The 12,996-nt window shown below is 38.9% G+C and overlaps 1 protein-coding gene across 8 annotated transcripts in view; it reads left to right on the forward strand.

Moving 5' to 3' along the window:
• Positions 1 to 491: 491 nt before the first annotated feature.
• neo1a (neogenin 1a) overlaps positions 492 to 12,996 on the forward strand; it is a 434,693-nt gene continuing 422,188 nt past the window's right edge. For 3 of the 8 annotated variants that reach the window (XM_062032313.1, XM_062032347.1, XM_062032355.1), the window contains exon 1: positions 493 to 1,210. In XM_062032313.1, coding sequence (XP_061888297.1) covers positions 1,126 to 1,210 — 85 coding nt within the window. In that variant the 5' untranslated portion in view covers positions 493 to 1,125. Of the gene's footprint in view, positions 1,211 to 12,996 lie in introns of all 8 variants that reach the window. The other 5 variants (XM_062032339.1, XM_062032323.1, XM_062032329.1 and 2 more) reach the window with 3 other exon arrangements.

Genomic DNA, 12,996 nt, shown 5'->3' on the forward strand with positions numbered 1-12,996 from the left:
CGGCCTATGCCAAGGGCCGGCCCTGCGCTTTAGTATAACTAAATGCTATGAAGGTGCTGGAATATTTCATGCTATTATTCAGAGGCAGCCTAAAATGAATCCTTTATTATTCACAACAGAAACGTGTACAATAGCTGATTCCGTTCTGATCTAATGAGTTACATTTCTGTGTTATTATTGGTGTATGCTGCATCCCCAATGTCCAGAACATGGGGCCAGTATGCTGTTTTTTTTTCAATAAAATACTGGAAAGGATAGAAATGTAGTTTGTCTCTTTTATCCGATTATTAATCGATTAATCGAAATAATAATCGACAGATTAATCGATTATCAAATTAGTCGTTAGTTGCAGTCTACACTGTAGACATGGCCTTAGAAAAGTAGCATCAGATTTACCGCCCGTCTGAGCACCCACTGGCAGAAATGTAGATTGGCGCCTATGATTCTACTGTATCTCTAAAACAACCTTATGGAAATTATAAGACTACATACATTATACATTTTAGTATGAACAGGTGTTCGGAATGGAGATACCAGCCCACGTTTTAGTGTTCGCCTAAACCAGCCGCCTGGATCCAAACGTCCGTGAGACTCCACGCCCTGTTTTCCGGGGAGCCCGATGAGATCCAGCCCTCCAGCGCCACCACCACGCTGCTCCCTCACGTCCCGACCGTGAGCAGCGAGCCCCGGCCGAGATTCGTCTCTCTGCCTGGATGACATTCTTTTCTCCCTCTCAAGTGGCCGCGTCTCGTTGTGTGCTGGCGGCGGACATTGGAGAGGAAAAGTCGGCGTGTTAGCGCCTCTTCTCCCACAGCAGCCTCGCCTGTTCGCTGCGCCTCGGCGGTCATGGATTGATTGTTTTTTTTCCTCCTTCGACCTCTGCGTCCACCAAGTTGAGAAAAGAGTCTTTATAACCCGCGGCTCTTTCTTTCCAAGCTCCATGTTTCATCCGGACTCTTCTTTAACTACCTGGCACCGGATGAGTCTGAGCGGGTTGGCTCTTTGAACTTTTTTCTTTGCTTCCTTCTTTTGAGGGGATTTTTTTTTTTTTTTTTTTTTGGGTGTAAGGATTTCTTTCAAACCCCGGGATTCGTGAAGTCTGCAAATATTTATTCGTGAAAAGTGATGGCTGAGCGGGGAGCTCTGGGGCTCCTCTCTCTCCTCTCCTGGCTCACCTTTCTGTGCACGGCTGCAAAGCACGTCGACAAAGGTACACGTTTCACTCTTATTCACTCACCTTGCTGCCATTTTCACCCTTCAAAGTGCCTAAACTTGCATTGAAACAGCAGATTGTTTTGCGTTTTTGGCTAAATTGAGATGTTTTGTCTTCTAAATGCATCACTTTCAACGTGGAATTCAAATCTTGCAAATTATTCACTATCAAGAGACCAGGCAGCACCATCAGTCTGGCAGACATCTCATTACCTAGGTGTCAATACTTGATAAACACATTCCCAATTCATTAGCCTTTCACGTCAGTCCAACTGGTGGTGTTCTGTTGGGAGAAACCCCACTGCCCACTGTGGCCATGGCAGAACTCTGAACTGAACTCGGGGGCCCGGTATGGTACCCAGGAATGATACCATACCGGGCCCCCATGTTCAGTTCAAAACTTAGGAGACCAACATTTTTGCAGCAAATTCCTACAAAACACTAGAGTCCAGTGTAAACACAGTGACTACGTTTCCATTCACTATATTAGTCTGATTTCTCAAATAGTTTGTTTTTATGTATGAGAATCAGGGCATCTTAGCGGTTCCTTACAAGTTACCAGCCTAGTTCCTGTTGTACTTGATGTAATATTGGCACAGATTAGAAATATTACGTCTCCAATGGCTATCTATGCAGACTGTATCAAAAATTATCTTAGCTACAAACATAACACTACTACCAAGAAGGTATTGGTGGTGTCGATGCTGGTCCGAAGCAAAATCTGGTGGAAGAGAGATTTTCTGGAAAGAAAACCTTCACAAGTCTCGTAGATCATTTAAGCTCTGTGGATTGCTGAAAGTTGTTATAACTTCGAAGAAAAAGACAGTCCGTGCCTGCTTCAGATGAGGGTTGCCATTGTTGTGTACACACTTGCCCTTTGTGTCGAATATATAGTTATTGCAGCAAATTCCTAAAAAACACTAGAGTCCTCCTGTTGTATGTGGGAACTTGGACCACTGTAAACACTGTGACTACGTTTCCATGCACTATATTAGTCTGATTTCTCAATTAGTTTGTCTTTGTGTATTTTTATGTGTGAAAATCAGGGCATCTTAGCAGTTCCTTACAAGTTACCAGCCCAGTTCTTGTTGTACTTGATGTTCGCTGTAATATTGGAACAGATTTGAAATATTAGTCTCCAATGGCTATGCAGACAGTATCAAAAATGAGCTTAGCTACAAACATGACACTACTATCAAGAAGGTCTTGGTGTTGTTGATGCTGGTCCGAAGCAAAGTCTGGTGGAAGAGAGTTGTTATGAAGGAATTTTGTGACGGAGAAAGTCTCGAAGATCATTCAAGCTCTGTGGATTGCTGAAAGTTGTTTTATCTTCGAAGGAAAAGACAGTCCGCGCCTGCTTCAGATGAGGTTTGCCATTGTTGTGTACACACTTGCCAGTTGTGCCGAATATAGAGTTATTGCCGATCTGTTTGGAGTGAACAATTGCAGCGTGAAGAGGTTCGTGTGCGCTTTCTTCTTTGTAATATACCTGCTTCAGTCTCTTCCATCTCACTCATATTTGTTTGGGGGTCCGAATGAAGCCGGCTTTCTCAATTTCCTACTTTCAGTTTATTTTTTTCTTCCAATAATGCACCTAAAATGTTCTGTTCTTTTCATTCGTGAAACAAAGAAACAGGTTCCTCTTCATTCCAGTTGTTGCCTATGTTTTTATTGAAGGGGATCCGCTTCCGAGTTATATCCCGCGCTTTGAGGCTGGCGCATGCGGGACACAAGGGTCACAGCCACTCGGAAGATCTGGTTTTCAATCGCATTATTTAGGTGTGTTTGTCCGACTTTTGAAAAGCCAAAAACAATCAGATTAAGGTGTTTCTATAGGTTGTTGAATGTTGCCTTTGAGCCGAATTAATTGCGAAATCAGACTATATTAGTGCATGGGAACGTAGTGATTGGCAGATTCTTACATTGACATTTTGACCTTGCTAACAAACATAGGACACAGGGGTCCTAACTTGTGATTAAGATAACTGAGGTGTTCCTCAAGGCACCCCTTTAAGTCCTCTCCTTTTTGGCAGTTACACATTTTTTGTAATGTCATTTAGGTCAGTGGTCTCCAACCACCGGTCAGTGGATCGATTGGTACCGGGCCGCAGAATAATAATAATAAAAAAAAATATATATATATCTTTTTTATTTATTTTATTAAATCAACATAAAAAACACAAGATACACTTACAATTAGTGCACAAACCCAAAAAACCTCCCTCCCCCATTTACACTCATTCACACTCATTCGCACAAAAGGGTTGTTCTTTTCTGTTATTAATATTTCTGGTTCCTACATTACATATCAATATAGATCAGGGGTAGGGAACCTATGGCTCTCAAGCCAGATGTGGCTCTTTTGATGACTGCATCTGGCTCTCAGATAAATCCTAGCTGACTTAACACGATAAGTAATGAATAATTCCGCTGGTAATCACAATGTTGAAAATAACGTTCAAAATATAAAACATTCTCATGCATTTTAATCCATCCACCCGTTTTTACCGCACCCGTTCAAGAAGTCGCATTAATGGTAGGAAGTATTTTATTTATTATTGGTTATCCTCAGAATAACAATGTTATTAAACATAATAAAATACTTATTATACTCTAAAAATGTTGGTCTTAATTAAAAATGTAGTTTTTTTTCAGTGTTAAAAAATATTATATGGCTCTCACGGAAATACATTTTAAAATATTTGGCTTTCATGGCTCTCTCAGCCAAAAAGGTTCTCAACCCCTGATATAGATCAATACAGTCTGCAGGGATACAGTCCGTAAGCACACATGATTGTATTTTTTTATGACAAAAAAATAAAATAAAAAAAATAACTCCCCCGGTCCGTGGGACAAATTTTCAAGCGTTGACCGGTCCGCAGTTACAAAAAGGTTGGGGACCACTGATTTAGGTAACTGAGGTGTTGTTTTGTTCAGATGCAGTCAGTCATCGTGTGTTCCTTTTTCTTTAGTTATACTAGAGTTCCTTAAGGTACTATGTTAGGTCCTCTCTTTTTCATCATTTGGGCTATTCAACTGGTGGCCAAAAAACTTGTGGGAGACTCACATTTTCGCAGCAGATCTCTGATAGAGATTATCTTTGACTAGCTTTTTTAAAGAAGGTCCTTCAAAACAGAATAAATAGACCAAAATCAAATGTCTGCTGTAGAGGAATGCTGGTTCTCCGAAATGTACAAAATAAGACTCATAGTCAAGTGAGAAGTCCGGCCTTCCTATCCTCATCTTTTTTTTTTGACCCCCAAAACAATTTATTTGAATATCCTGGCCTATGGTAAGACATCAGGGAGGTATTGATTGCAGCCTTAGTTCAAGTCACATTTGGCAATCTGTTGCCATTTTAAGAATAATGACCGTAAATGGAGTTTATCACATGCCTCATCTTGACTGTGTTATCATAGTTATTCAAGCATGTGTTTATTCATCCTGGATAATTCTCCCATAGTTGTGTGAGAGGGGGAAAAGCTGCCCATGTGCGAGGAAATGTTTGTTTTTGCCTCATAAAGAAGATTAGGCCGGGCTTGTGCATGGAGCCCATTGAAAGACACTCTCCTGTCTGCACTGGTGTAAGTAGGATATAGACGAGAAAGGGTCTCTGGAAAAAAAAAAGCCCCTCCTTGGTTTTTGCAGGAGATCCTCACAAAAGAGGGAGTTGGGGGTAGGGTCAAACAGGCTGACTGTCTGGAAAGTAATAAAACCAGGAGATTAAGGGGGCGAGGGAGTTCCTTTGGGAGGTTTGATTGATTCCAGAGAATTGGGCTGAAACCCACACACTGAGGAGGAGTCTCAAATTACTAATTATGGGTTACCACCTTGAAAATATCAGTTTATTCAAAACACATTTATTTGCGGCTCTCGCCATGGCCAGAAGTTTTCAAGTCAAAGTTGGCCGAGTTCCCTTTCGGCTTTAGACAGACTCAACAGATTACCTCGCTCTTTAATTAAAGTTGTGCATATTGGTTTAAGTTTAGCTGCGTTTTTCCCCCCCAACTCCTCACTCTCCCTTAAAAGTTGTGGTAGAATTCCACAAAAAGTTTGCTTTTTGTAAACACGTTGCTGTTGGCAGTGTTAAATCCACTTAGGTCCTATCTTATCTCTGTAATCCTGCTGGGACTAGGTTGTGTGCTGATTGTCTCCCAGCGGACAATGCAAATAACTTGCTGAAATGTGTAAACATTTGGCCACCGGCTCTGCTTTTACAAAAGCCTTCTGCGTGAGCCTTTATCGTCACGGACCACCTTAGATGCAAGACTGCCCAACCTTTTAAAAACAACTGTTGTTTTCATTGGCATGCCCATGTCTTCCAGTCTTTCCAAAACACTCCAGTCTGTATTTCTGGTCAATGAATTCCAGAGTAAAACATTCTGTTGATCATCAAGCATGCATACATGTTTTTGGCACACGTGTTTAGGATTGCAATCTATTTGTGATGTTGGGGTGGGGTCTAGATGATGTCATTGTCTAATTTGCATAATTGGCCAGACAGCATGTAATTGTAATAGACGCAGTAGGAGAGTGGAACTCTGTTGTGGGAGAGACAAAAAGTGAGTAAAAAACATGGAGCGCAAAACAAACATGTTGAGAAATACAAATTAACTTGCTTCTGTGGCTTTTTTTCCCATTTAAAATCTTTTTTTTTTTTTTTTTTACAAACAACAGGAACTGCCGTTGAGTGCTTTCATGGGGGTGAGCAGCAGCTTGTGCTGCCTGTTGAGAAAAGAGTAATACGTGCTTTCATGTTAGGCTCCAATAACACTGGAAAAAGCTGCTAGATTGGAAACACTGATCCTGCTTGTTTGGTTCTTATTCTCTGGTAGACCTGTTCCGTATAAGGTTTGCTAAAAACCGGGGTTCGAACATGCACTGCAACCTACTGTGCATAGTTGTAATCACAAGCTACACTCAATCAGTCCCATTGTAATGTGTTTATGAGTGAGTGTAAACAAGTAGCGGAATATCTACCTATGGCGCCCGCACGAAATAAGTAAAATAGCTTGTTTGTTCAAACACATATACGCATGTGCCCTGTGGTGTCCTTTTTATATGTATTTTTTTCTTAAAATTCAAAACAGGACATGGTGTATTTTAGTTTAGTCTAATTTGGCTCTTGAGTTTAAAATGTACGTATTTTTCGGGATGTAAAGATTACTGGTAATAATGATAACACACAGTAAAATTCCTGATGTTGGTATTACCGTTTCAAATGTTGATTATTGAAAAGTCGCAATTGATTACTACACTTTGTTGAACAGACGTCACAATGATACTGTTAAATGCCTGGAGAAGCAGCGGTAGCGCACTGATCGCTAGCTCGCTTAAATTCTAACATGAAAGCAAGACACATTAACGTCTTTCCCCGTTACAAACTAGGGCTGCAATTAACTATTATTTGGATTAGTCAACTAATTGGATTATGAAGTGTACACCTATTCAATGGCTGTAATTTAGCCATTGGTTTTAAATTAATCTTAAAATATTTTTAGGCATGTGCTAAAAAAAAAATTAATAACGATTAAACTTATGTCAATTTAAAAGCTAGGACAGGTAAAAAGTGCTGATGAAACAAATAGTCAATTTTTTTATAAAATCAAAGAAACGAAAAAAAGTCCTTTGTGTGATGATGTGTTTAGAAAGCTGCACAGAGGTATATAGACAAAGTTGAGTTACAATGATAGTTAAAACTGTTTTTCACACAACTTTGTCTCTGTTGTTGGCTCGCTAGGTTAAAAAGCTAACGTACTGTCACAAAAAGCAAGGTCCGCTTTGCAAATTGAGAAAGTTATGTGTCTTTGACGTGTTAAGGTGTGAAATGTTCCCATACTTTCGATGTTTTCAACCTTTGTGGTGTTACCAGTGGCGACAGACATTTTTCCTCTTCCTGTTGCTGGCGGGCACGCTGACTGGCGCAAGTTTGTTTCCATCTGGAAGAACACTGGCGATGACGTCACCGACTATTGTCGACAAACGAATTTGTCCGCGACAAGTTCTATTCCCGATTTATTTTTGTCGACAATGTCAACAAATCGTGGCCTTCCTATTACAAACGTCATACCCCAATTTAAATTTGTATAAACGCATCGCTCTCTGAGCAACTGAGCTGTTCAACTGTGCACATTGCACCTACAGGCTGTGCTTTCTTTGGACATACTAGTAAAGGAAGAATTTCCATACATGGGCGTGTCTACAACAGGAAAATAAAACACCAACTGGACGTGTGGTAGTTTTAGCTTTGTATCCCTCTAATTCAGTGGTTCTTAACCTTGTTGGAGGTACCGAAGCCCACCGGTTTTATATGCGCATTCACCGAACCCTTCTTTAGTGAAAAATAAAATGTTGGGTTTTTTTTCAAATTCAAGACAAAGTTATATGTTTTTGATAACACTTTAGTATGGGGAGCATATTCTAAGTAACAAAGACTTAATTTAGAGTTATTTGGACACGAGGGGAACATATTCTAAGTAACAAAGACTTAATTTAGAGTTATTTGGACACGAGGGGAACATATTCTAAGTAACAAAGACTTAATATAGAGTTATTTGGACACGAGGGGAACATATTCTAAGTAACAAAGACTTAATTTAGAGTTTTTTGGACACTAGGGAACATATTCTAAGTAACAAAGACTTAATTTAGAGTTTTTTGGACACTAGGGGAACATATTCTAAGTAACAAAGACTTAATGTAGAGTTATTTGGTTAGGGTTAGGGTTATAATAAGGCCATGCAGAATAAGCCATTAATAAGTACTTAATAATACTAGTTAAGAGCCAATATGTTACTAATTTGCATGTTAATAAGCAACTAATTAATGGTTAATATGTTCCCCATATTAAAGTGTTACCATGTTTTTTTTACTGGTGCACAAAATGAACCGTGCATGAACATCACCTTGTTCAAAAAACAAAACCAACACAGTGCATAAACTCACAACAAATTAAACACCTGCAAATCAGTCTGACTTCTGCTGTTGCCGTATCCGTAATACGCCGATAGGGAGAAGTTTTTATTTTCACGATGAGTCGGGTGTGTCTTGACCTTCGCCGAACCGCTGAGGCCGACTCACCGAACCCCTAGGGTTCGATCGAACCCAGGTTAAGAACCACTGCTCTAATTAAATGCACGTTGTGTAGCTCACTCAGAGCTGGGCAATATGGCTAAAAACTGTTTCATGATATAAATGTTTTATGCTGGTCTATATCGATTTTTTTTTTTTTTCATGACCTATCGAAAATAAGGACCAGGAAAAATTATATTAAATGTAAATATTTGTATTATAATATAACTTTCCTCTGATTATAATCCCCTCAGCGATCAAGGTTGAGAGGAGAGGAAATGTCAACACAACCATGGAAAACAATCAATGGTAACACAATTCTGAACCACATAAAAAAAACTTTTAAAAATGAAGGTGCAACAATAAGAAATACGTAAGAAATGCCTAATAAAGTGTAATAAAATAGTGCAAATTGTGATATAATAATACTCGTATGTTGAAGCACAGTACAATCCATCAAGCGGTGCGACTTCATAGCTTACCAAAGTCGTACTAAAACATTTTGATGGATTTTTGAGCGCCGTGTGTAATGTTCTCTACTTTCAATGGAACATATAAAATGTTGGTGTTTTTTACTTGAGTCATAGTGCAGTCTACACGTATCTCTTATGTGTGACTGCCATCTACTGGTCACACTTATCATTTCACCATTTACCAAATAAAATTGCTTCGAGGTCGGTAAGCACAACCAAAATGATTCCGTACATTAGGCGCACCGGGTTATAAGGCGCACTGTCGAGTTTTGAGAAAATGAAAGGATTTTAAGTGCGCCTTATAGTCCGAAAAAATACGGTATGTTATTTAACACACAATTTGACCAAAATGTGTGCATCCTAGTAAAATGTGAATCATCTCCATGTAGAGATGGAGCGTGATGCAGAAACACCTGCTGTCTACCATATCGACTATATAGTTTAGTGATTATTTATTTATGGGCTCTGAGTGGGTATAAAGTACCAACAACGTTCGTTTAGAGAGTTGGATAACCGTGCACTTGGCCAAGTGTTTGATTCATCAGCCTCACTAATGAACTCCCTCCCCCCCCTCGGAAGTATTTTTGGTCTGCCATGTGCAAGTGGAAGTCCCGTGTGATGCGGCTCAGTGCTATTGATACAAGGTCGAGTAATGATCCTGCCACTTTATTAACATAGTAAAAACCTGTGCGTACTGCCACTATTGTTGCTGCAAAGTCTGTGTGTGCGGGGCGTTCTTTGGGGGATCCAAATGGCAGCGGTTACTGAAATCCCTTGCACTAACTGTCACAGTTTATCACGTGTAATTGTCAAGGGTAGATCTAGATCAATATCTCTTGAATGGACGGCATCACATCTGCTGGCGCTTCTATCAGAGGGTTTGCTGGGGTTTGGCTTTCAACTAATTTCAGCTTTGGGTTGCCTATTGTGGCGCAGTAAAAAGACCATTGGCCTTCAGGTCGACTAACGAGGCTCTCCTGTTGGCTCATTTGTCGTCAATGAGTATTGTTTATAAACATTGTGCTGCAGGGTTTATGACTTTATCTACATTTTGTGCAGTCAGTGTCAACAAAGGCGTCCATTATTTTCTCAATAAAAATAATGGACCTTTCAGAATTTACCATGGTTCCTTTCTGTATAGCACAATTTGCGTGCATCCGCCATCAGCTTCTGTGTGGATTTTTTAAATGCTTGCACATTCATTTGTTGCTACATGAACTCTCTTGCCACCGTTTAAATTCTATAATTTCTTCTTGTTTATTGATTGTTATACTGCTACTTGTTTAAAATAAATCATGTAATAGCCTCGATTGTAGACTGGACTGCAAAGTAGCTGCTGCAGTAAACACAAAGAGGTCCAAAGCTATTCATGGACAAACTTTTGACTTCTTCTGGCCCTCTGGTAAAGTCAAATTGTCTTTTTTTAGAGCAGCTGTTCACACTGTTGCTCAGTGAGACCTGTATTGCAACCAGGGATGTAACGATAAACGGTATGATGATAAACAGAGGTACAACTCCCGACGGTTGGTATTACCGCTTTAAATAAAATTATCGTAAATTGGTGATTGATACCCCAATATAAACTGTCCGAGAAACATACCCCAATATAAACTGTCCGAGAAACTGAACTATTCAATTGAACATTCAGACTGTGCTACCTTAGACAGAGTGATCTCTTTATACTTGAAGTGATGCTCCCAAACCCGTTTTTTTTGTTTATCATTAAAAATCATTTAAAACCTTTACAAATACAAATACATAATTAGTTACGTAACTAAACACTCAAATAAAAATAATATGGAATTTCGAGAGAATGCCAAGAGTGTGCAAAGCAGTAATCAGAGCAAAGAGTGGCTATTTAGAAGAAACTAGAATATAAAACATATTTTCAGTTATTTCCCCTTTTTTTGTTAAGTACATAACTCCACATGTGTTCATTCATAGTTTTGATGCCTTCAGTGACAATCTACAATGTAAATAGTCATGAAAATAAAGAAAACACATTGAATGAGAAGGTGTGTCCAAACTTTTGGCCTTTACCGTGTGTGTGTGTATATATATATATATATATATATATATATATATATATATATATATATATATATATATATATATATATAGGTAGAAAATGGATGGATATATATATATATTTATATTCAGTGTTTGTGTATAAGTACTTTTTTAGCACATTCAACAATGCCTTGTTAATAATGATAACAGTGATAATTATGGTCTCAATAATCATGACATGAAATGTTCATATTGTTTCATCCCTAATTGCAGCCTTTGAAATGAAAGGTAGTTTACTTGCTGATGTTGGCACACTGCAAGATAAATACCATTCATTATTCAGTTTTCATTATTTTGCAACTAATAATGAAAACTTTTACTTAGTAACGGTGGTGTTGATTATTAATATTGTATATGGTTTTTGGAATAGGGATGTGCCGATCAGTTTTGAACTATTTTCGTGAAAGAGTATGTGATCGCTGTTGCAGATCAATGCCTTTTAATGCCGATCACAAACGCCGACCCGCTCTGGCTGACACTGTATTTATTTTTAGTCCCCCTGGCTGACAAGCGGCTAGCAGCTAATTATGTGTCTCCATACACTGTTTGGAGCCACTCCCCTAAGCTAATAATAACCACCTCCATTATGGCAAATCAACGGCATTGCATTTCTTAGTATCTTAAGTACCATTATCACTGGAGGACGAGGTTTAACATGCTACACACCGTGAACAAGTCAAGAGCAGGCATGCTAATAGCTAAGCTAACCGAAAGGCTAGGTTTAAAGAAGAAATAAGTGCTTTTTAAACTTTAAGAAAAGTATGTGGAACTGTGTTGCAGATGGAAGTAAGCAGCTATTAACAGGACATTAACAAGTAGATTAATGTGAGTAGGTCGGTCCCTCTCAAATAGTGGGGGAACATGCTTTATCAGTATCATGCTTCAAACCCCATTTTGAAAAGCAGTGCAATACAAAACGTGCTCATTGTCATTTTGGGTCGGCAACCCAAAATGTTGAAAGAGCCATATTGGACCAAAAATACAAAAAAAAAAATGTCTGGAGCCGCAAAAAATTTAAAGTGTTATATAAGTGTTATAATGAAGTCAACACATGATGTAAGTGTCTATTAGCTATACTAACCTACTATCAACGGCTGACGCAAACCTTCGTTGACAGAAATGTTGTATTTAAATTTTTATTCTACACATTTTTCTCAGAATGGCCAAAGGTATAGATGTTTGTGTCCAAGTTTAAGGAAACGATAGGCTGTCTTCTTCTAATGGATTTATTGCAATCTTTGCAAGCTGGGTAACGTTTGCTGTGGTCTGGAACAACATGGCACACAAACAACTATGAGAAATGCAGCCAATATTACATACAGATAATGTGTCATGAGACATGCAAATATAAATTAAATACGGAGAGGACATAAGTAAAGAAAATTAAATGAGCTCAAATATACCTACAAACGAGGCATAATGATGCAATATGTACATACAGCTCGCCTAAATAGCATGTGAGCATCGATTACCTTGCAGTCATTGATTGACCAAATATGCCTGATTATCACTCCACACAAGTCAATAACATCAACAAATCTCACCTTTGTGCATTCACGCACAGCATAAATTGTTTGGTGGACAAAATGAGACAAAGAAGGAGTGGCATAAAACACGTCTTTTTGTGGCAGCATCGGAGAAAGTTGTACATCCGAACACACTACGATGAGTTCAAGGATCGCTGAAATTAGTTGGACAAAACGGTGCCTGCCAAATACTCTCGGCAGTGAAGCATGTTTAATATAAACAGTGGGATTTTCTAACAATTAATTAGTAAAGTTTCTGTCATGTTTGTCTTTCTACAGAAAATATATTAAAACTAAAAATTGTTTTTTTCTTCCATTTTCACACATCTCTGAAAGAGGTCCAGGGAGCCACTAGGGCGGCGGTAAAGAGCTGCGGGTTGCTGACCCCCGCCATAAATAAATAACAGATACTACACTTGATTGTTATTGGCCAATCTTACCCATATATCATCGAAATCGTCAGCATAAATCCCCGATTGAAGCATCCCCAGTTTGGATACATTTTTCCAGACATGAAGTCATTCAAGACTTAGAAGGAGATGTTTCCCAGCTGGCCTGTTGTCACCTTGAAATGTGCCTTGTTTATTCACATTTATTGCTCCACCAGTTCTATCAGTAAAAGTACTAAAGGGACGTTGGTACAC

The sequence above is a fragment of the Entelurus aequoreus genome, linkage group LG02 (assembly GCF_033978785.1).
Source record: "Entelurus aequoreus isolate RoL-2023_Sb linkage group LG02, RoL_Eaeq_v1.1, whole genome shotgun sequence".
Taxonomy (NCBI): Eukaryota; Metazoa; Chordata; class Actinopteri; order Syngnathiformes; family Syngnathidae; genus Entelurus; species Entelurus aequoreus.